Source organism: Propithecus coquereli, unplaced genomic scaffold, assembly GCF_000956105.1.
Source record: "Propithecus coquereli isolate 6110/MARCELLA unplaced genomic scaffold, Pcoq_1.0 Scaffold5, whole genome shotgun sequence".
Lineage (NCBI taxonomy): Eukaryota > Metazoa > Chordata > Mammalia > Primates > Indriidae > Propithecus > Propithecus coquereli.
Genome location: NW_012150840.1, coordinates 4,078,457 through 4,104,088, shown reverse-complemented (window position 1 = coordinate 4,104,088; position 25,632 = coordinate 4,078,457). Strand labels below are relative to the sequence as shown.

At 38.0% G+C, this 25,632-nt stretch overlaps 1 protein-coding gene across 2 annotated transcripts in view; it reads left to right on the top strand.

The window, feature by feature from the left end:
• Nucleotides 1-2,212: 2,212 nt before the first annotated feature.
• KCNH5 (potassium channel, voltage gated eag related subfamily H, member 5) overlaps nucleotides 2,213-25,632 on the top strand; it is a 314,011-nt gene continuing 290,591 nt past the window's right edge. For both annotated transcript variants that reach the window (XM_012656129.1, XM_012656130.1), the window contains exon 1: nucleotides 2,213-2,331. In XM_012656129.1, the coding sequence (XP_012511583.1) occupies nucleotides 2,259-2,331 (73 nt within the window). In that variant the 5' untranslated portion in view covers nucleotides 2,213-2,258. The remainder of the gene's footprint in view (nucleotides 2,332-25,632) is intronic.

The window sequence follows — 25,632 nt, the reverse complement described above, 5'->3', positions numbered from 1 at the left end:
CCACATCCCTGATTCGCTGTGGCAAGCTCACCACACGCCTGAATCTCTTGTTATTTAAATAAAGACCCTGCAATGTATTTAAAAGACTTTTTAACTGTAGGGGTAGAAGCTGACATTGACAGCAGTGTTTCAGATGGTGTTCTTCCACGGAGTCTCTTGATTTTTTTTTTGCAGAAAGAATCTTTGCAGAACAAACCACTCTTTGCCTCGTGGCGACGTTCTGGGTTTGCTCAGCCGCCCAGGCTCTAGGCGAGTGGGTGGAAATTTCAGAGAGGAGAAGTAAAGAATGACCCCGAAATAAAGCCTGGATCCTAGTTGTGCATTTAACTGTCTCTCGGCCACGGGCAATGGCCCTTATCCCGAGTGCTCTGGAGTGAGAGAAATCCTACTTCGAGTTTGGTGATTGGGAACAAAGTCAGACACCTGCCCAGAGGGCGGGCATAAGATGTTTACTCCAGCCAAACCTTGGAGAATCCCCCTCCTTCTGACAACCTAGATCATTTCTAACGCAATTACCTCGCCCCCAGCATATTCTGACCCCAGCAAAAGGGGATGCACCCAGCCAACTATCTTTCGCCTTCACCACTGAAGACTTCCTCCCGCCACCAACCGCTGACCCTGCCTCAACGCACTTTTTGTGCCCTACTCCTTGCCCCTGTGTATACAGTCGTCCTTCCTGGACAGGCCCAGGTGGAGCCCCCGAAGGGAAACCTTCTATCTGCGCTTCTTAAACTTAAGGATCATATTTACCTGGAGGGCTTGTTAAAACAGATGGTTAGACCACATCCCCAGAGTTCCCGGTTCACTAGCTCTGGGGTAGAGTCCAATAATTTGCATTTTTAACAAGTTCTTAGGTGATGCTGATGCTGCCAGTCCCGGCCACTTTGAGAACCACTGCCTTAGCTAAAAGAAGGTGCCGCGGCGTGTGGACACCCCATTTCTTTCCATTTCTCTCCTCTTTTTTGGCACTTATATCATTTTCCCTTCCCTGTGACAGATTGCGGCTTTTGGGCTGTTTCTAACGATTCCGCACCTGTCCCTCGTTCCGAACGCATAGCGCGGCTGTTAGGGGGTTCCTGCCCCGCCCCATCCTTGCGCAGCTCCGCCCCCACCGCCTTCACCGTTTTTCCACCGCACCCTCTAGGGTGTGAATTATCCACTCTCTCTCCCCTACTCTTCGCGTCAAGTGCAACCTTTTCCGCAACTTTGCAGCGGTGGCCGGGCTCTCTGCTCGCCTCCCGCGCTCGGTGGCCCTCAGGGAAGCTCCCCTGTGCGGTCGCACGCGGCCCCGCGTGCCAGGCCCCGCCAGGGTCGCAGGGGCCATTCCGGGCGCCCACTGCGCTCCGACTCTATCTGGCTCCGCGTGTGGGGCAGGGCGAGCAGTGAAAGCGCCAGTGTGAAGGCTTCAGGCGCCGAAGCCCGGAGGGGGGCGGTAGCAGCGTCAGGTGGCTGCTCTGCGTCCTCGCGCGCCACCCCGTCTATCCCTACTCGGCTCTCAGCCACGGCTAGAGCGGGAGCCGCGTCCGCGCGAGCAACCGGGCTCGGGACCCGGGCGGGAGAAGCTGCGATGTGAGCCCTCCGACTGCCCACTTACCCTCTCTGGCACCCATTCCGTGGTGCGGATTGGACAGCGAGCGCTAGCTGCGATCTCCGGGGAGAGAGGAGCGAGCGCCGGGCGCACAGCCCAGCAGAAGTTGGGCTGCGCTGGGCAGCCGTGATCTAGCTGCGCGAGAGGGTGGGCGCGGAGACCCGGAGCGGACGGCGCAGTAAAGTGTCTCCGTCTGAGCTAAAGGGGACTGGGAGAGAGGGGGCTTGAGTTCGCTCTTCCGCTCCCTCGGCTCCGGGGCGCGGGGCAGTGGGAGACATGCTGAGCCCGCGCCCAAGCGACCGCCGCCGCGGTAGCAGCCTCAGCAGCAGCCTCGGCATCAGCACCGGCGGGACAGCGACAGCGGGGGCGGCGCAGGCGCACTGTGCCCCGCGGAGCCTGCAGTTCCCGAGCCCCGTGTGCTGCACCGCCACAGTCTGGGCAGCGGCGGCCGGGGGAGCGCTACTACCATGAACTGCCTGGTCCTCCTCCCCAGAGCTGCTCATCCGGGTCGGGCTGGAGACACAGTCAGGGGACCCCGCCGCCGCCGCCGCGCCCCCTCTTCTTTCGGCTCAGTCTTCTCCTCCACCTTTTCCTCCTCTTCCTCCACCTTCTCTTCCTGCATCCCCCCCTCCCCCGCCGCGGATCCTGGCCGCCGCTCTCTAGACCCAGGATGCCGGGGGGCAAGAGAGGGCTGGTGGCACCGCAGAACACATTTTTGGAGAACATCGTCAGGCGCTCCAGTGGTAAGGAGAGTTGCAGTTCAGAACACCCCCACCTCCATCCCGCCTCCGCGCGCCCCCATCCTCCCCATCCCATCCCTCTCCCAAAGGGGGGAGGGGGATGCAAGCAGTCCTACCTGGTGGCTTCAGTTACCACTTGGACCTGATTTGGGGGGGGTGGGGAATGAGGGGGTGGAGGAAAGTTAGTTACTCCCCTTCCTAGGAGACATACTCACCCCTCCCACCTGTCCAGAGCCCAGAACGGGAGGAAGGAAAGGGGATGGGGAGGGTATAGATACATCGTGCGAGTAGAGTTGAGTTTCGCTTTGATGAGGGGTATCTTTCTTGTCCATCTTCTCCCACATTTTTTTTCCAAGTAGGCTGCACAGACTGACCAGATTCTTAGAGGTAATCTCAGTGGGTTTCCCTCAAGTTGGGAATGACTGAGAAAGTGGCCACTTAAAAAGATTTAAGTCTCTGGAAAGGCTTTTGATCCTAATGGGCCCCGTGGAAAAGTGTCTTGTGCTGGGGAGAGTAGTTGGAGTTGAACCTAAAAAAGAGAGTACTTGAAAAATAGGAAGGCAATTATTATGGTCAAATCTGTGTTTGAAGTTTCTTTTTCTTATGTTTCCATTGTGCATTGATCTGTATGATATATTTCATTTGACTTAACCTCGAGAGATGTAGAAGTGAAGCATAGTAGCTTCTGTGCTTTAAATGCAACTGGAGAAAGAATTTAAAAAATGCCATTCTACCTTGCTACTTTTCTTGCCTTAAAGTGTCTTTAAAATACCATCCATTTATGCATTCATTTCCTACAAGATATTCTGGATGGGAATGCTATATATCTCACATTTTAAGACCTCATAAACTTGGCATTTTACTGAAAATCTTCTAGTTTTTAATTCTTTTATATAATTTTAAATTAATAAGCAAGATATGTTGAGTACCATTTAAAGTTTTTCCTTCAGAGGCCTGTTATTTTATTTTGAGATCTCTTTCTTGGAGAATTATGAGAAAGATATTTCTGCATATGGAGTACAGTAGAGCTCGGACAAAAGCAATGGAAATGCTCGATGCAGTTCCATAATGCATTGTTTATTCATTGATTCATTGAAACAATATATATTTGGGTGCCTTATACCACAGACACTTTGTGGGTCCTTTGAACAAAAAAATGATTAAAACACTTTCCTTGTTCTTAAGAAGCTCCCTGCCTAGTGGGCAAGACAGAGGCACACTCAAATGATAATAAATAGATACAATGGTGCTTTCCCTGAGTTGGTAGATTAGATTATACTAATTCTTAGATTAAAATCTCCTCTAAAACTAGGCTTGCGAGTATTTCCTCTGATTTTGGGGCTAAATGTATTTAAGTGTCCCAAAGTATTTTTCCTAAATCTATGACTTGGTGTTTAGTTTTAATTTGAGGTTTCTGACTTTATTTTTCCCACCTTTGGCCAATACCTGATATTAACAAGTCTAAAGCAGCAGTGTTATATTTGGGTTGATAAAATAGCTCATAGGGTCTGGCCTAGTATTCTATTTAATATCTATAATATTTTTAGTTATTTCAGTGTGATTTCATATGTGTTTTTGATGTTTATGATAATATAAATTCATAATGGTAGGCAGTTTCTATATTTATACATTACCTTCTTTTATTAATATTGTAATAGACCTAGAATCCAAGGGAATACTACTGTTAAAACAAAGAGTTTGGGGGAATTTAAGGGTTATTGGAATCAGCTGTTTAAGATATAGGTTTCTTATTTCAGCTTTCTCATCCTCTTGGGTTATTTCAACTCCACGCAGTTTGGTCTGGGAGAGGACTTCTCAGAGAAGGCCTTAAAAAATAAAACTTGCAGTCTCTCCGTTGCTGTGCTTGGTGAAGAGAAAGGAGATGAGAATTCCTTGACTAAAGTTTACTAATATGGCATCTTTGGTTGAAACTTCTTATATAGACTGGAACTCTGAGCCAGTTTTTAGAATATTTTTAATTTTAGATACACTGTGACATGAAGATTTACCTTATGTGGCTTGACATGTCTGTTTCCGTTGCCTCTTTGACATCTACCATCCAAATTAATGAATATTTAATTGTTTTTACACTTCATGTTCATAATTCTTTCATTGGTTTAATGTCTCTTCCTGTGGATAATACCAAGTGCAAATGAAAATTTATGTTTTGGCATTTTTAAATGCCACTTGTAATTGCCTATGGTCAACTTGGAATACCACTACTTAAAACCCCTGAGAGCTTTGTTTGAAATGTGTTAGATATTCGAAGTATATGCAAATGCGTATGTAATGAATACTGAAACATCTCAGTACCTCTTTTGCAGGAAGAACCTCAGAAATTGAGAATTACAGTAATAAATTGGTCCACACATTCATGTAGGAGTATCCCACAGTTGTCATTTCTATATGATTTGGCAGAGAAATAGAAAAATTTGTCCTGAGAAATTGTTAATTGAGACTAACAGAAAATTTCCTTCAGGATTCTCACAAATGGATCAGGTTTGTCCCATCGAAGATTTCATTAACTTAACAACACCGCAAGTGAAGTACTGGCAGACCTTAGTAGGACAAGAAAGAAAAGGATCCAGCACTCCCAATCTATTTAAGAACTGAGGAAACAGAGGCTGGGTCTGTTTACCTCTACCCCAAGAAAAGCTTCTCTCTCTAATGCAACATCATTTTCTTCTTATGAAAAGATCAGATCTTATAGTGAGAGTCAGACACAATATTAATAGAAATACTTATAGAGAGATGCACAGATAATATAGAAACATACAGGTAAACACTCAGACGGTCAGGCATCCACCCATTTAAAAAGATGAATCCCCTACTTTGCCTGTTTTGAGATTTGGCTATAAAGTGTGTGTGTATCCACCCTGTAGACACAGAGGAGGCGAACTCTTTTTCTCACACAAAGAGCAAAAGAGAGATGTAAAAAAAAGCATCGAAACCCCAGAAACACAGATACACACATGTACAACCCCTCCCCTCCACAGATTAGACTTCAAAGGGAATGGGCACAAAGAGAAAACATGAGGCATTTATTTGTCCATGGATATCGCTAATGAACTGAAATCTCAGCCAGTTAGAAATCCATCAGAACATTTTTTCATGATGTGGAACAAAAGAGCAAGAAGTGTGGCATATTTGAGTATAGCTTCTAAACCTGAGGATTTCCTAATAAAGTTCCAAACTTCTCAGGTGCAATTTCTCAGAATAGCAGTGCCACATTCTGTGCCCCAGAGTAGTGACTGTAGCCTATTTGCTGTTACTTTACACCTTGGATTTTTATTTTCTTTATATAAGTGACTCAGTCTGTTATGGGAAAACATTGCAAGTTGTTACTGGTGATTCAAAGTCTATAAAAGAAAATAATGAGGGCCATTGAGTAGGATGGATACCTACACACTTTATAGTTAAATCTCAAAAGAAGTAGGGAATTCCTCTTTTTAGTTTTAGGGTAAAAGACAAGATGATAATTTTTAGACAAAAGGAATTACAATAATTCTTAGCATGTGATTCTAGTAAATATAGAAAGCACATTCTTACTCCAAGAAGTAAAGGTCAACAGTATAAATGCAATAGAAATGGTTAGGTAAATTTTTGGCTAGTAGGATCAAAATAAGTTGTTAAGATGGGAAGGTTTGGGGACTTTGTGATGAGTTCATTACATCTGAGCGATGTCTCCTAGAAGGCCCCTGCCCCAAGGGTTTACTGACTAGATTTGTGTCTAGAACATTATTAGGATGTGTTCCTTTATTTAAATTTCAATTATTTATGGGAGCTTTTATTAATATAAATTGGGCTGTAAGGAGGAGTAAACTTGTGGGTAGAGGTTAAGTACCTGAAAGAAAGCAACTGTTTTTAGGACTTTTAGGGGGAATTTTAAATTCAAAAGACAAAAAAATTCAAAGACCTTCAATATGATTATGTCTTTGGGCAGCATGTTTTGTTTATATGTTGTTTTCAATTCCTTAACAAATAGAAGTGATTGGTTTGAGTAATAGTAAACTAGGTTACTATTTTGAAAAATTATAGCTACAAATTAATGTCTTTTTCATAGAAATTATGATTTAATATTTTACGCACTATGAAAAATTGGAAGTGTGTTTTTAGTTTTATGGAAAACTAGAAGTGTTTTTCTCTTTGGAGAAAAAAGGGATTCAGGAAAGAAGAAAAAAGAGAAGGTAGTATTTTATAAACCACTTACCTTTTAAGAGGGATAAGCTCAAGATCCTCAATTTTCCATTTTGCTTCAGATAGCTAGGTCACAAGCACTTTCTTTACCCAGCCATTTCTTGTCAAAAAATCCAAAATTATTTTTGTGCTGTAACTGGTATATGTAAAAATTGAGGTCTTAAAAGAAACGTATAGGAGAGAAAATAGAGAACTAGTGATCTAAAAATGAAACAGAAAAGCAATAATAACTATTAAGTATGATCCAATTTAAGAGAAATAGTGGAAAACAAATGGACTTTTTTGTTATAAAGTTGTCGACATTTTTTCTTGAAAGGTATTATTTAACACCAAAGATGCTATTCAGGAAATATTGATAAAACCACATAGTGTTTTTGAAGCATTGGTTTACTCAGGTCTTAAAATATACCACTTTAATATTTAAAATATCGAAGAGATTGAAATTATGCTGACCACTTCCTAAATGATATTTATAAATAAGCCACAGGATTGTCTCTTGGAGTCCACACTGCATCGCATAACAAATGCAGCACGTTGCTGACTGTTGAAGCTGCTTGTTCCGAGACACTATTGTCTTCCCTAGAACTTTCCCTCTATCTTTTGTTTGATTCCAGAAGTAGGATGTGTAAGAAATCCATCTACCTAGCCATCTTTTAACTTACCTACTAAAAGAACCATATAAAAACACTAATTTTAAATAGATGGGAGTAGTTATGATTATTTTATATGACGGTGATTGAGTAGATTTCCTGAAGAAGCCCTTTAGCTTAGTCGATGCTTATTTTTTACTTTCCTTGTGAATAACAGCAGTTTCTTAGCTTGGAGGAACAATGCTTCCATATTCTTCAGAGTGTAGCCTAGGAAAAGATTGTATTGTTCACCAAAGTTCTGTAGTTAGTATTTACCACAAGAGGTCACTATAGGTTCTATCACAGGTGAACCAAGTAGTTAGTATCTTTCTTTCTTTTTCTGTCCTTCCCCCACCCCCCAAATTTGACTGGGGGTCAGTATAGTTTGTTGTTGCTCTTGGGGAAAAATATCTAAAATATAAGACAGGAAAGTTAAATGAAGAAATGTTTTTATTATTTTAATTTTTACAATTTATTTTAGTCAACAGTGATCAACACTTTATGAGTACATGAATGATATTAAAAAATTGTTTCTGTAAAGAAATAAATTCAAATACATTTTAGACTAATAGAGCATTTATTTAGCAGATAAAATTTTATTGTAACACACAGTTTCAGTGTTGTGGCAATTACACAGCATATGATTTTGCAGAAAAATGCCATGTTCATAATGGCATCATACTGGGAAGATGACTATATATTTCCTATTTCAACAACTTATATTAAATTGGTGAAGTAGAATTGGTTCATAACAGTGATTTAATTTTATTGAAAGAGTTCACAGATTTATAGTTACTTCCCTAGGGTATTATGCGATTCTAGTATTTTGATGTTACTCACATTTTAAAAATCAAATACAAAGCTAAAACAAATTATCTTCAAAGTTCTCCAAATTATTAAACTCCAGAGACATATAATTGAGGATATACCTATTTTAAGAGGTTTTATTTCCTGTCAGTCAGCAAGTCTGAATCTTGATTTTAGGGGTTTACTTTTCTTTTTGGTAGGGTTAGAAACCGTGTAGTGAGACATGCTTTGAAATGTCCCCCACAAAATTAATTTTAAGGGAAAAAATTAAAATATGCCATACAGTACTTTTGTAAATAAAAGAAGTATGTCGTAAAATCAAATAAACATAAATAACAAGTGACAATCCAAAATAAATGGCAATTATTATTGTAGAAATTGAGGCCAAAGATAGTATTGATGTGCTCTAAAAAGTGGACGTTTATTAAACATGTTCTTTTACCAATAACAGAGTAGAATTAAAAAATCCTCAGCATGTTCCACTAAATATTGTAGCTTAATAATACAGGGCATGATTCCTTTGTATAATTTGAGAACAATTAAAAAATCATTTAATGGATAGAGCTTGAGCCCATCCTCCAAGAATGGAAGAATAGGCACCACATGTACTTGCCATCAAACTGGCACTGACTGATTAACACTAAGGTGCTCACACAGTAGTAATATTCTTTGGGGGTTGGGGGTGGGTAAACTCACAACTCATGGACGTGGTGAGCGTTGTAGTGGGGGAAGGGCCCGCCTGAAATCATGGTTTTGTGTGGCAAAGTCATAACACGTAACCAAAATGTTTGTACCCCCATAATATCCTGAAATAAAAAAATTCTTATTTTATATAGTATATAAGTTAATATTAGAAAGGCTAAATCTTGAAAGATATTTGATCAAATGGAGGCAGTGGTAATGATTTTCACATAAATTATTTTATTATTTGGTTATGTGTAGATACTGTTACCTAGTAAAAAGACCTATTTGTATGCATTCTAGATAGTTTTGTGGTATATTGTTTTCACATGGAAAAAGATAGGAAGGTTAATGAGCAATATAATTTAGAAAGAAAGAGTGGTTGGAAAACCATTTGAAATTTTGTTGAAAATAGACTTCTTTCTGTCTTTGGAACTAGTCCCATTGGAGAAATATTATACAACTATTAGGTATAAAGTCATGTAGGCTTCAAGAGATATGTGATTTGAGATCTGAGCTTAGGTGCACAATCATAATAATTTCTGGACATAATAGTAATGACATATAATTGGGAAGTCATGAAAATTGTGATACATGAACTAAACTTGAGGTTGTCAGTCATACCTTACGAATACTTGTATATCCTCCACTGTGCAGAGCACATAGCCTCAAGTGCTAGTTGAATAAATGCTTTCTGATTTTGTCTCCTAAAGTAACCAAGTCCATAATTGATTTTTTTCCCCAAACAATGCTGATTAAATCTATTAAGTGAGATTGTATAAGTAATTACATAGTTTAAAATATTTAGTTAATCAATGCATATATCTGAAAACAGAAACCACACTGTACAGGGGAAGTCAGATGGTACTCACGAAAGCATGAGAGGGGAACATGAATGGGATCCCACGCTCATCTCCTCTTCTAACTTGATGTACAGCTGAGATATTTTCTACCATTTTTGTTTGAATCTCCAAGGATTAAAAAGTGGGACTATTTTATACAAGAAAGAACAGTTTACAAATTTGCAGATTCTAATTAAATTATTATTATTATTTTTAACAATTTTGCTGTTATGAGTTATCGATGGTGCATTTTATCCCTGGGAATCAATCCTTACCAGCTTGCAGTATCTACGGAGTGAGTCTGCCTTGCGGGGGCAGCTTACACTCCTGTGCAGTATCCAGCAGAAGAGGAAAAATGGGTTTTAGTTTTTAGAGACTACAGGGCCAGCCTCAGATTGCCAGATTTAACTAAAAATTGAAGAACTAACTCACTTGGACTGAGAGGAAAAGTTAACCTTTGTCCTGTTCTTTTCTGTAAGCCTTTTTTTGTCTGTCGGCATCCTTTTTTATGTGGGGCAAATTAAAGCACAGATGAGTTTATTTTCATATATTTACAGCATTGGAAGAAAAGAGGAATTCTACAATAGAGTTTAAATAGTCTCAGAATAAAGTCCCCTAAAAACAACTCCCACCCTTCTGCTTGACCTCTTTGCCCTTTCTAGTTAGGTATTCATTAATGCAACAAAATTTTATTGAGTGCCTACTATGTGCTAGGCACTGATCTAGTGCTGGGGACACATAATGAATAAAGTGACAAAAGTAATATTTTTCCTGTTTTTCTGTAAGGGGCAGTGTGTATATTGGTTAGGTTTTGGAGGCCTGTGTTAGAGCCTGGCTCTGATGCTTACTGGTTCTGTGGCTTACTTACTTTTACCTAGTTTTTTCATCTGTAAAATACAAGTAGCAATAGTACCCTATGGGGTTAGAGTGAGGATTAAGTGAGGTAATTATGTGCAAGGTGCAGAGAACAGTGTCAGGCACATATAATAAGCATCATATCAGTGTTGTCAGTTATTATTATCATTTAGTCGTTTAAATCTTTGAATGCACCATCGGTAGTTGCCTTTCTTAGTCACCATTTCCTTCTGCACCTCTTTTCAAGTAATTTCTGTCTACTCCATAATGTTGAAACTTCCTAGAAAATTACATCCTTCTTGTAAATCCCCAGGCCTTTGTCCATATTTTTCTGGCTTTGCGGGATTTGAAGTTATACTTCCCTACCCTCTCCACCAGTTCATCTTTTACCATTCGTGACATTACGTGTTCTCCTGCCCTTTTTACTAGGTTCCCCTTTTTTCCTCTAGCCTCCCTCTCCTCCCTTCTCCCCTTCCCACCCATCCCTTTCCCTTTCTCTGCTAAAGAATAAGTAGTCACACAGGTTCTCCCTTCAACTTTTTTTCCTACATCTTCATTCTACCTTTCCGAGCAAGCTTGTCCTCTGTCATAATTTAAACTTTATCTTCTCTGTGCTGCAGTCCTGTGTTTCCAGTCGTGTATAGAATTTCTCTTTTTGTACTTCTCACAAGTCGTCTAAAACTCAGTGTGGCCAGAATTGAATTTATTTGCTTTTGGCTTCAAACACATTGACCCCCCTTTTTTTTTTTTTTGGTATTTCCCTATTTCGGTTAAAGGTATCTTTAGTATTTTCATCTTTTCATCTAGAAATGTCACAATCATCTTTGACTCCTCAATCAGTATAACATTAGGCTTACTACCCAATCAGATTATCAATCCGTAGGGGAAAGAATTTTGCCAGCTATTTCTTGTTTATCTCCTGTAAGTGCTGTGTGCAGAGTAAGTGAATTCATGCCCATACACTATACTGACTCATCTCAAGGCATGGATGTGACCATACTAATGTCATATGCAGCAGATGTATTAATAATTAATACATAATAATAATTATGTATTAATAATACATAACTATGATGGACCAAAGAAAGAATGACAGGTTGAAAGAAAAGAGTTGCCTCGTTAACTGAGCTCAGAAACAAAAGGTCTGCAAGAGTGAGGAATGAAACGTGTGATATGTTTCCCTTGTTTATTCCTAAGGCAAGCTCTGTCTTTACTAGAGCCACTGTCATCAGGATAACTGGTAGTCTTTCTGGAACTCTGTGGGGCGTTTCCTAGGGTTGGAGAGCAGTGGCTCTCAATTGCTGTCTGAGGCACAGTGGTGGGGTGGAGAGAGCAAAGCTTTGAGTTCTTGAGGACAGACTCCTGTCTAGCCCTTACCCCTGGAGACACTCTGAAGCTCTCCGGGAAGATGACACTATCTTGCAGGGTTGCTGGAAAGTTCGAGGGAGCCACAGTGTAGTGGATCTCACACTGTGCTTCATGATAGTGAGGGCGTAATAAATACTCACCTTTTCATATTTTCTCTAGATAAGGTAAGGGAGGGGAGATTTTCTTTTTTCTCTTTCGAACATGAAGAAAGCAAAATATTAAGTAGTTGAGAATTTCCTAAGTCATAAACTGGTAGATCTGAGTGTAAAAGCATTTGGGCTCACTTTACCAAGGGCTTACTTCTTTGGAGAAAAAACCAAAACCCACCCTTTGTCCAAGCCCCTCCCCCCCAGTAAAAACCCTACTATTTAGAGCATCAGTTCTGTTTACCGTAGTATCTTGCAGTTCTTGGAGATGCCAAAGAATAAAGCAGAGATGTCAGCTTCTTTTTGTAACTGGCCCAGTGAATCTGGCCAAAAGGAGAGAAATGAATTGAATTTGCAGATCTGTATCTTTCCTTGAACAATTAGCTCTTGTTGCTTAGATAGTAGAAATTAAAAAAAAAATAGGGCAAAGCTTTAGAAAATTAACTGGATTGTAAATGCATTCAGAAAAGCCTCCCTTCTGTTTTTCTATAACAAGTACAGGTTAGACCAGTCTTTTAATTGAAGTTTTTCATTAGTTATCTTGCCATTAGTGTTTAACTATGTTAGGAGGTTAACTTCAAAGAAAATATATAATCCCTCCAGAAAAGATGCAGTTCGTTTGCAAAAGTTTTATTTGCAGGATTTAAAATGATGCTTGAACATTAACTATGTAATATCTTTTTCCCCTGATAAACACATCTTAACTGATTTAGCTTTTATTCCCCAAGAATATATGATTACTGTAATGGCTTCAGGTATTTAAAAAAGTTTCATTATAATAAAATTCAGTAAAAGTTTGTCATTATATCAGGGTGAAAATTTTCTGTTGTATTATGAGACTATAAATCAAAGAGGGCATTATTGCAGTTATATTTTGCTTCTAATGATTCTTACCAGTTTACTTCTTAGAAACCCATTTTCTCATGAACGAAACACCATTAAAAGTAGAAACTTTGAATTGTTAAACTTTTTTTTTGGTGGAGAAATACTTTCTGTAGATTTCAGAAATACATGTTAAAGTATCTCATGTATTCTGAACAACTTTAGTAGATGGAAAAATGATGAAGTTAATGCTATCAAAGAAACACAGAAACTTAAAAATGTAACTTTGATCTTAAAGGAGATGGAAAGTAGAGGCATATTTTTATCTTTGATGACAGCTGAACAAGTTTGAATAAATTAACAGATATTTTTTGCATATTTCAAACTCCTACAGTGATGGTCTGCTTAATATTGCCAATATTATTATGTAATAATTAGTGTCATTGTGGAAGGTACAAGGTGTATGTGTCTGTACCCTTGCTATATTGCTATAAACGATTGTTTTAGGATAAAAGTATATTTTGCCAGGACATGGAAGAGACCAGCCTTACTTTCTATTATTGACATAGAATTGAGCAATGCACATACCGCAAATCAACATTGTGAATGTGGGCATGACATATAAATTATTTATGCTTTTGTTTAGCCATCTGTACCAAGATTTTATTTAATGCAAATAAAATGTGTTATATATGCTTCAGGGGTTGTTCTGCTCTTACTGTTCTGTGAAACTTAAATATATGTATAGATATCACTCACCCAGAAGATAAGTTTAAAAAATAATATAGACTCTGTGATTTAAATTCACAATTTTTCAGATGCCAACGTGCAGGGAAATCTGCTTGGGAACACACACACACACACACACATATATGTGTGTGTGTATATAATATTTTTTATATGTATTTTTTACGGTATTGTCAGTTCCTTGAAGAAATACATGTAGCATGGTCCTTATCTACATTCTTGACAATGTCTGAGCATTGTTTTATAATTATTTATTGAATGTTTGACTTTAAATATGAATCAGAATTTTTGATATTTGATTTGGTCACCCAACAAATATTTGTGGGTATACAGTGAGGAATAGACATAGTCCCTGACCTCATGAAACTTAGAGTTTGGTAGGGGAGACAGACATTCAACAAACCCACATCCAATATGTAATTACAATTTTGGTAAGCATTTTGCAGGACAAGGGAGGCTGCTGTGATCTTGTGTAACAGGGACTAATTTCGATTGGGAGATAGTGTCAGGCAAGGCCTTTCTAAGGAAGTAGGATTAAAATGATACCTAAAGTGAGAGGTAACAAGACAATAGGTGGGAGGAAGTCCGTTTCAGGCAAAGAGAAAACATGTGAATAGTCCTAAGGAGAGAAAGAGAAAATGAATGGCTAAGTTTATGAAGCATAAAGACAGTGCAGCTGGATTGCAGTGGGCACAAGAGTACGATGGGAGACAAGGGTGGAGAGACGGGGGCCTGACTCTTCAGGGGAAGGATTTTGCATTATGTTCTTAGTGCCATGGACAAATCTGGTCTTTAATGGTTACTTGTTTAAGGGTTGTAGGGAAGAGTGAGAGATCAGCAGGAAAACTGTGTAATAGTCCAGGCAAGACTTGGCGGTGCCTTGGCCTGGGCTGGTAGCAGTGGAGATAGAGAGAAATGGGTGCATCGGACATGTTGGGTTGGTAGAATTATTAGGATGTAGTCATGAATTGATGGCATGAGTGAGGAGGTGTGAAGGATGACTCCAGGGTTTTGGCTCAAGCATCTGGATGTAGGTGGAATTAGGGAAGATTTCCTTGAGCTGGGGAAAGCTGGAAGAGGGCCATGCTTGCAGTGAAGCTCTAAAGACCACCTGCAGCATCACTTTGTCATCTACCTCACTTTTTCATTTCCTTGAAGAAAAGAAGAATGCAGCCAAAGGGAGCTTAGCTCAGTGTAACTGTTTACAGGTGTGATTTCTATGTTCTACTCATGGAGTTCAGAAAAGAGCTGTCATGGGCCAGGCAATTAGCTTGGACAGTCTGGCTGTTCTTGTGAATTAGAAACGTGTAGCTTCAGATTTTAGTAAGAGACTGATTTAGATGAGAAACAAAGTAAACTTTTGAATAACACCAAAATCTTAGACCAAACTTTATAACAAATGTTTGGCAATCAGTATCACTGAAATCAGTATCCCGTTTAGGAAAAGTTAGTGATTGCTTCATGGATTTTATTGGGTTACTTTTAAGCTTCAAATCTGCCTTTTTGGTCATCGATTTTTGGAATATGTGTTCTTTAGCTCTTTGAATCAGAGGATTGTGGAGGGTGGGGTAATGCTTGGCGCTGTGAACACCCGCACCCTGATCCTTCCTCACTGAGGCCCTGGTGATCTGGAAGAGTAGCTCGAAACACCCTAAACTGGGTTTCCGGGTTTCTGCCTGCACTTCGCCTTTGCTGGAGGAGCTCTGTCCCAGGGTTTGAGGGCTTTCAGGAAGACAACCATGGTATTTGGGTTGTGTGCTTCCCCAAAGTTAGAACCAAATGTGTACAATCAGAGGGAAAATCCAGTTGACTTTCCTCAGAGGCTGCCCTAGACCTTGGCAAAGCTATAAATTAGTGAAAGTGTTTTCTTCTTTTTGTAAAGTCTTTTCCCTTCTCACCTCCACCCCTTGTCTTCTGTCTTCCTTAGTACTCTAGAATTCGTTTATGTGTCTTATCACTTCTTAAGATATCTGAAAACTTCTCCTGCTAGTGCTCTGAAAAACCGTCTAGGGTAATTTGCATAAAAAAGGTGTGTGTGAGAGAGAGGCTTAACCCAAAAAAAGGTGTTTCACCATTGGTTTTTATTATGTCTTTTTAAAAAAAATATTGTGTATATTTAAGGTATGCAACATGGTGTTTTGATACACACACACACACACATACACACACACACACACACATAGTAAAATGATTACTATAGATGAGATGGATAAACCTATCCATCTACTTCCGTAAGTAAGCTTTTTTATGTGGTAAGAGCTAAAATCTCTCAGCAACTTTTCAACATATAATACACATTATTAACTGTAATCCTCATGTTGTACATTAGATCTCTAGACTCATCCTACATAACTGCAAATTTGTACCCTTTGACCTATTTCTTCCCGTTTTCTTCCCCTCCCCACCACCATTGTTAATGTCCATGGAATTTCTGGATCCGAGAAGAGTATGGTTTTCATAAAAACAAAACAAGATAAAACAAACAAACAAAAAACAAAACCAGCCTAATCACATTGGAGCAGCTCAGAAGAAAACATTTTTTTCCTCAGAATTGCTGAGGAAAAGGAAAGGAAAGGAAGGAAAGAAATATCCCGATGCTTTTATATTGTCTTTATTGACTGATACGACCTCTCTTCTTCCCGAGATTTTTATCAGCTAGGATTATTGATCGCATGGTTTGTGTATGATCTCCTTTAGGAATGGGATTAATGTGAGGTAGTATTAACCTACATGTAGTTATTTTCCTATTGTCTGAAGAAATTGCTCTTCAAAGAGAAAATGCTTCCTTATTATAAAACTAAAACAAACCCAAAAACAGCCCCCAAATCTTTGACAGCAGTTCAGAAATACAGTGTGATAGAATAGAAAGTCTTAGACAGTGAGGCCTGGTTCTGTCTTTTCCTCCCACCAGTTCCCTTTCCCTACATTCAACGAGTCCTTTAACTTTCCTGGTCTGCTTTTCCATCCGTAAATGGAAGGAAAGGATGCAGAAGAGGGGTGCCTTCATGCTCTTTGGAATCACCTGAGGTTCTTGTTAAAATGCAGGCTCTTATTCAGAAGGTCTGGGGTGGATCCCATATTCTGTATTGCTAATAAATTCCCAGGTGTTGCTGGTCTGTACTTTGAGTAGCAAGGTACCAGATCAAAGTGTCCCAAACTTGGCTGAGCATGAGACTTACCTCTATGGCTGTATTTTTGTATTCTACTGAGGGAGTGAATTCGGTGCATCTGCATTAGAGTTTAGCAATCTTTATTTTTGACATCCCTGACAAGATTCTATTGCAGCTGCCAGCATTTAGGAATTATTGCACTAGATTAGTACTTCTCCACACTGGCTGCACATTAAAACCACCTGAGAAGATTTAAAAATAAATACTGATGCCTGGCCAATTAAAACAGAATCTTTGGGGTGTGGGTGCCGAGATAAGTAACCCCTGTGCCCCTCTGCAATCTTTCTCAACCTCTGTCCCAAGCAAATGTGCATGAAGTCAAGATTGAGAAACGCTGATAATAATCCTTAGGGGGCCATTTTGAATTAAGGATCCATGATTAGTTTTTAACCTTCTAATCCTTGAAGGTTAAATCCTAACCTTCTAATCCTTGTTTTATTTCATGTCCATCTCTGAGAGGATACTGGATGGTCTTGAAAGAATATAATGAGATGTTTTCAAGCCTCAGCCCCTTGTGAAGATCCATCTAAGAATCTGCTCATGTGTGGAATTATAGCTTCTAAAATCCTGCCTCCTGGGTGGGGATAAGCCCTGATTCTTGGGCACCTCAGACAGGGCCATATTGTGTATTTGACCCATTTAGAGATGAAATATTTGTAAATATCTTCAAAGACTGAAACAGTCTGGATCCCAAGGAGAGTTCAATTTTCCAGAATTCATGGCTCAAGGTGTTCTAAGAGCTGTGAGGACAAACCAGAACTGATTTCCCTGTCAAGATTGCTTGGTAAGGATGATGATAGGTACTGAGAATTCTGGACAATTTCGTTAATGGCTTCATGCTTCCGAAACTTCTGGACTGTCTCACTTTCTAAATTTGTAATTCCTCTGCTTTGCAGAGAATTTATTCCTCTGTGATAATGTTTCTTTTCCCCACCATGTTTTAAAGCTAAAGAAAGTTAAAATTTTCCGGGGAAGCAATTTTAATTAATTTGCTATCCTGTTCTTAGTATTTATTAATATCAGATTTTTAATTTGTTGAAACAAGGATTTTTATGACTACAGGGAAATCGAGCAGTAATATAACAAATAGAAAAATTTCCAAAAAACGTCCTGAATAGTTTATTTAATGTTCAGCAATTTCTAACTTAGCTTTAATTTTTTTTAAAAATTCTGTCCCTTCCTTATTTCTCATTTTTTCAATATTTTATTTTGTAATTTAGCCCTCAATGATAAATATAATTTTATAGGTTTTGGTTTGCAAGGTCAACATTTCAAAGTTTCTTTGCGTATGCACAAACACAGCAAGCTCTCATTGCATATATGACACAGTCATAAAAAAATCTTGTATATGATAAACAATAGTCGTTTATAAAGATTTTTTACTCTCATAGTGAGTTTATAAAGACTTTGCTCACACTGCTCTATTTAAGCTCTGTAACTTCCCAGGGTGGTGGGTAATCTCTATCACTGGTTCGTGCATGAGGAAACCAGTAACCTAATTAACAATCGCCAGGTTTTTCACAGTAACTCTCTTGATAGTATTGAGAAGGGATCCAAGGGCTGGGAGAATATCTGGGGACAGGATTTTTGTGGTATTTTGATTGTTATGAACAATTACCAGTTGATGACTTCTTATATGAAGGACCTAGCACTCAACTGTGGTTTTATAAAACATTCAGAAATGCTAGAAGCAGTTCTTACGTTTGTCCACCATAAACCCAGAGTGAATATTGCTAACATGTAATTGTTAAGGCCTTGAGGTAAGGGATGGTGAGCCCACGGTCCAATTACTTCATTCTTTCATGGTTTAAATTGCTGGACTTGAAGCATAAAGATGCACCGAAAGCATATTTCTTAGACTATTTTTTTAAAAACTTTAAGGTGGTTTTGAGGAACTCTCTTAGTTGTTAGGTCTAACTGCATATGTGAACAAATACTGAATTGTCTATATGCTGTGTTATTGGTTAAAATCAAGTAGATATCTTGAAAAATGGGGTTGAAGAAAGGCAAAGTCTCAACTATCTACTTTTGATTCTAACTTCTGTGTTCTTTTCCCTAAACAACTCTGCTTCCAAGCTAACAGGAGGAATTAGGCCTCCCTGCAGTGAGTTGCTTTAGGACTTTCCCTTCATTCCCAGTCTACTTTCTTTTCCTTCCAAAGCAAAAAACAGACACGATTTCTCCTAGAAACTAGAGTTTGAATTTGTAACGATCTCAGCCCAAAATTAGAATATAGGGAATGTGTGTTCTAGTTGCTGCTTCTGATCCTGGGAATCTGGGCTCTGTGAGTCTCTGACTTACTGCCCGATGAGTGATCAGTAAAAGAGGAAACGGAGTGGCTTTCCTGATTAGACACTGTGGCATGTACCACATTGGGCCCAGTGCCAGCACTGAGGAGGGGCTCCGCTAAGGTTGGTTTTGTTATTAATTTTGCTATTATGTAGAGTTACTGGAGTAGAAATGAAATAATATATCAACAACAAATGAGTAGTGATAGCCGGACCTTGCTGAGCTGGAGTCTCAACTTTGCCATTGTAGAGCTATTGAAAGTGGAATGATGGGGCAGGGAAATGTTTTTAATGGCAGAGTTAACTAGGAACAGTTAAGAGCACCTGATCAAAACTCTAGCAAATGTCTTGAAAACAAGTCTGTTTTTGAAACGGGGAGGTCTGCAAAGCCTTTGCAGGGTTGTTTAAAGCATGTTTTTAAAATCAGGAGAAGCAACCCTTCGTTGGGGTGTGAAATCAATTTAAAGGGCTTTGACTAACAGACCCAAAATTGAAATAGAATAGAAAATAGTAGATTACATCTCATGTAGTAAGTGCAGTCTGAGAATTTTTTTTCAGTTGTGTGTTTGTGTGTCTAAGTACATGTCTGCACATGTGTAGATACACTTTGAGTCACTGTGTAAAATTTATTTTTTACTATGAGCTTCAATAAAAAAAGTTTTAAAAAGACTGGTTTGATAGATAGCTGCTGTGGGAAAGAAAGCCTTCCTCAGCAAGCCCTTTAATGGTTATGGTCTTTTTAAAAAAGCCCATGGGATATTCTTTCCTGGGTTACTGACAATTTCTTCAATCAATAAGTAACTACCATATGGCAACGGTTTTTTAAGTTTATTTTTTAAATTGACAAGTAAAAATTGTATACACTTGTGGTACAACATGATGTTTTGATAGATGTATACATTGTATTAATAGAATGGCTAAATCAAGCTATTTTGCATATGCATTATCTCACATATTTATTTATTTTTTGCAGTGAGAACACTTAAAATCTGCTCCTTTAGAGATTTTTAAATATGCAATATATTGCTGTTAACTATAGTCACCATGATGTATAGTAGATCACTTGAGCTTATTTCTCCTAACTGAATTTTGTGTCCTTTGACCAACATCTCTCCAATGCACTCACATTTCAGTCTCTGGTAGCCACCATTTTTCTCTCTGTTTCTTTGAGTTTGACTGTTTTACACTGCACATGTACGTGCAATCATATATTTGTCTTTCTGTACCTGGCTTATTTCACTTAACATAATGTCCTCTAGGTTCATCTATGTTGTCACAAATGACAGGATTTCCTTCTTTTTTAAGGCTGCATAATATTCCATTGGGTATAAACACACACACACACACACACACACACACACACACCACATTTTCTTTATCCATTCATCTATTGATGGGCACTTAGGTTGATTCCATATCTTGGCTGTTGTGAATAGTGCTACAGTGAATATGGAAGTACACACATCTCTTCAACATACTGATTTCATTTACTGTGGAGATATACCCAGTATTGGGATTGCTGGATTATATGATGGTTCTTTTTTTAATTTTTTGTGGAACCTCATTACTGTTTTCCATAATAGCTGTACTAATTTACATTCCCACCAAAAGTGTACAAATGTTCCTTTTCTCAGCACCCTGGCCAACATTCCTATCTTTTGTCCTTTTGATAATAGCCATTCCAACAAGTGTGAGGTGATATCTCATTGTGGTTTTAATTTTCATTTCCTTGATGATCAGTGATATTAAGCTTTCTTCCATATACCTGTTGGCAATTTTTATATTTTCTTTTGAGAAATGTCTATTCAGATCCTTTGCCCCTATTTTAATATGGTTATTTGTTTTCATACTATTGAGTTGTTTGAGTTTCTTATATATTTTGGATATTAACCAGATGTTTGGTTTACACGTACATTTTCTCCCATTCTGTAGGTTGTCTCCTCACTGTGCTGATTGTTTCCTTTGCCACGCAGAAGCTTTTAGTTGATGTAATGCCATTTGTCAATTTGTGCTTCTGTTGCCTGTGCTTTTGGGGTCATATCCAAAAAAATCTTTGCCCAGACCAATGCCATGCAGCTTTCTCCCTTTTATTTTTCTTCCAGCAATTTTACAGTTTCAGGTCTGACGTTTAAGTCTTCAATCCATTTTGAGTTAATTTTTGCATATGGTATGAAATGAGAGTATAATTTTATTCCTCTGCATGTACATATTGAATTTTCCCAACACCACTTTCTGAAGACTGTCCTTTCCCCATCGTGTGTTGTTGGCATCTTTGTTAAAAATCAATTGATGGTAAATGTGTGGCTTTATTTCTGGGATCTCTATTCTGTTTCATTAGTCTATGTGTCTCTTCTTATGCCTGTACCATACTGTTTTCATTACTGTAGCTTTGTAGTAGGTTTTGGTATCAGGTAGTATGATGCCTCCAACTTTATTCTTTTTTTGTTCAAGATTGCTATAGCTATTGGGGTCTTTTGTGGTTCCATAAGAATTTCAGGATTTTTTTCTATTTCTGTGAAATATGTCATTGGGATTTTGATAGGGATTACATTGAATCTGTAGATTGCTTTGAGTAGTATGGATGTTTTAGTGGTATTAATTCTTACCATTTATGAACATGGGATACCTTTTATTTATGTATTCTTCAGTTTCTTTCATCAATATTTTATAGTTTTCAGTGTAACAGATCTTTTACCTCCTTAGTTAAATTTATTCCGGAATATTGTATTTTTTGGCAGCTATTATAAATGGTATCATTCTCTCGATTTCTTTTTAGGAGAGTTCATTGTTAATGTATATAAATGCTTTTTGTATGTTGCTTATTTATCCTTCAACTTTATTGAGTTTATTAGTTCTAGCAGCTTTTTGATGGCATCTTTAGAGTTTTCTATATATGAGATCATGTTGTCTGCAAACAGACCCAATTCAACTTCTTTCTTTCCTTTGGAAGCTTGTTTTTCTTTCTCTTACCTAATAATTCTGGCTAATACTTCTGGTATTAGAAAAGAAGTGTTGAGAATGGGCATTTTGTCCTTTTCTTGATTTTAGAGGAAAAAATTTTCAACTCTTCATCACTGAGTATGATGTTAGCTATGGGCTTGTCATATACGGCCTTTATTATGCTGAGGTACCTTCCTTCTATATCTAATTTGTTGAGTTTTTTAAATCACGAGAGGATATTGAATTTTGTCAAGTGCCTTTTCTATATCTAGTGAGTTGATGTCATGGTTTTTGTCCTTCATTTTGTTAATGTGGTGTATTACATTTATTGATTGGGTTATGTCGAACAATCTTTGCATCTAAGGAGTAAATACCACTTGATCATAGTGAATTATCCTTCTAAAGTGCTGTTGAGTTTGATTTCCAAATATTTTATTGTGGATTTTTTCATTTATGTTCATGAAGGATATTGGCCTAATTTTCTTTTCTTATGGTGTCATTGTCTTTGGCATCAGGGCAATGCTGGGCTCACAAAATGAATTTGGAAGTTTTCTCTCCTCTTCAATGTTTTTTGGAAGAGTTTGAGGAGGACTGAATTAGTTTTTCTTTCAATGTTTGGTAGAATTAAGCAATTAAACCATAAGGTTTTGGGCTTTTTTTGATGGGAGACTTTTTATTACTGATTCAATCTCCTTATTGTTATTGGTCTGTTCAGATTTTCTTTTTCTTCATGATTTAATCTTTATAGATTGTATGTGTCTAGGAATTTATTCATTTCTTCTAGATTAGCCAGTTTGTTGGCATATAAATTGTTCATAGTAGTCTCTTATGATCCTTTGTATTTCTGTGGTATTTGTTGTAATGTCTTCTTTTTCATTTCTGATTTTGTTTGAATCTTCTTTCTTTCTTTTCTTTTTTTTAGTCTAGCTAATGGTCTGTCAATTTTGTTTATCTTTTCAAAAAAAACAATTCTTAGTTTCACTCATCTTTAAAAATTGTTTATCTAGTCTCTATTACATTTTTTCTATTCTAATCTTTATTGTTTCCTTCCTTTCTTCAGGCTTAGTTTGCTCTTCTTTTTCTAGCTTGCTGAGGTGTAACATTAGTTTGTTTATTTGAGATCTTCTTTCTGATGTAGACATTTATTGATAGAAACTTCCCTCTTAGAACTGCTTTTGTTGTATCCCGTAAGTTTTGGTATGTTGTCCTTTCATTTTCATTCGTCTCAAGATATTTAAAAATTTCCCTTTTAATTTCTTCTTGGACCCTTGGTTGTTTAGGAGTATATTATTTAGTTTCCATGTATTTGTGAATTTTCTGAAATTCTTCCTTTTATACTATTGTGGTGAGAAAAGATGCTTGATGTGATTTCAGTTCTCTTAAATTTGTTAAGACTTGTTTTGCGGCCTAATATTGATCTATCCTGCAGAATGTTCTGTGTGCACTTGAGAAGAATGTGTATTTTGTTGTCATTGGATAGAATGTTTTGTGTATGTCTGTTAGCATAGTTCAGTGTTTCATTATTGGTTTTCTGTCTGGATGATTATACTGAAACTCTTGTATGCACAGTAGGCATATAATTTATAATCCTAAGTAATATGTCATCCATATGAAAAGACAAAAATAGCATATATCAAATATTTAGACATTTCATAATAAATTTTTGATACCAATTATATAAAGAGAGATCTTTGCAAGAATATATTAATTCAATTGTTTATTTATACAGTCAACCAATAAATTAGCATTTATTTTGTGCCAGGCACTATGCTATACAATGGGGGATCAAATGTTGGTAAAAACCTACATGGGATCTATCCTTATAGAGCTTACAATCTGGCAGGTAGACATGCATTAGTTAAGTCATAACACAAATATATATAAAACTGAAATTGTGATAATGGCTGTCAGGAAGAGGTATATCATGTAAAAAATTATATAATAGGGATATAACTTAGTCAGAGGGTAAGGGAAGATTCCTGAGGTCATGACAATTGAGTTAAGGTCTAAATAAAGTAGGCGTCAACCAGGTGAAGAGGGAAAGGAATGGTGTTTCAGCAGAGAACATGGCAAGTGAAAAAGTCCTTATAGTGGGAGAGAGAACTTGACACAAGAATATAAGAAAAGTCAGTGTGGTTGTAGAATTGTAGGCAGGGTCAGAGCGGTGAGATCTGAGGTTGGACCAACTTTGAAGTCGTTATGGGCCATGGAAAGGTTTTGGGTGCCCTGAGAACTGTGGTAAACTATTGAAGGATGTTAAAGCAGGGAGCAAACATGATGCAGTCTGAGTTTTAAAATGACACCTTTGATTTCATGTGGAAAATCCACTGAAGGAGTCCCAGAGAGGTGCGAGCAAACCAATTAGATATCTGTTAGAGTGGTCTAGGGGAGAGGTGATGGAAGGTTGGAGTTGGCTGATGATCACAGAGATGGAGAGAACTGGAGGATTTGAAAGAGTTTTAGGAGATAAAATTAATGGGATTTGGAAATGAATTAGATATGAGAGTAATGGGAAGAATGTTGATTAGTGGCTCCTAGGTTACTGGCTTACATAACTGTATGGATGGTGGTCCCATTCTCTAAGATAGGAAACCCTGGAAAAGCACCTGATCTAAAGGAACAGAATGTCACGGATATGTTACATTGAGATACATTTAAGATAGCTAAAATGAGAGGTCAAGTTGGATATCAAGATCTAAAGTTTATAGACGAGGTCTGATTTGGAGATAAACAATCATGAGTTCCTGAATCTGTGGACATACATGAACATACAAGATCAAAGAAAGGAAAGGGCTTAGGACTAACATGTAGGAACTCTAATATATACTTATTAGATAAGGAATGTTGAGCCTGCCAAGGAAATAAAAGAGTATTCAGAGAAACAGGTGAATGTTGTTCTGTGAAGGCTAAGTATTGAGAGACTTTTAAGGAGGGAGTGGTTACTGACACTTCTGAATTGTTAAGTGAGATGAGTAAAAAGTGTCCTATGGACTTGCCAGTTTGGAGGGGCTACTGGTAATATACACTGTACAGATTTTAGATTCCATTATTTTCCTCTGAAAAGGGTTGTGTTTTTTTTTTTTTAACCAGGCAGTTTAATTACTGGTGAATCACCTTGATCATGAAGAGTTTTGATTTTAAGATTTTTTTTAGTGTGAGTCTATTTGGTGAAGTTTCTATCCTTCTCTTTAGCCTTCTAGTCATTGCTTCAGCTGGGTCCCTTGTAGTCTGACCCTATGCAGGCACAGTTTTGACCACAGAGAAGGATTTGAGGTGGATTTACACATAGGTTTATGGCGATATCCATTGAAGGATTTCCCTCTCAACTCCAAGTTGCTCTGGCAGCCTCAAATTGTGACCTTTTGACTCCTTAGCCTTGTAAGACATTTCTGCTTAGCTCTTTCACCCATGAACTGTCCAAAGTAGGAAGTGCTCTCAGGGGAATGGACAGTTGAATCAGTATCTCACGTACTATGGCTCCTCTTTTCCAAGGGTTTACCCTTTTCAGTTTCTCCCTACTTTTTGGTTGCTTCCTAGTGACTACAAACATTTTTTTTTTTTCATATTTTGTCCTGTGCTTCTTTATTTAGTATCTATTCTGCTAAATTGTATTTGATTGTTACATATTTGTTTTTAACATGTAAACTTGATGAGAGTACAGGGTGTGTTTTATTAATGTTTGTTCTATCCCATTGTCTGACACAGAGCAGTGCCATTTACATAGCAGCTACTTAATAAATGTTGATTTGGATTATTTTTATGAAGAGTCAGGATTTGAAGTCTTCTCAAAAATTCATTTCTATTTTTAGTGT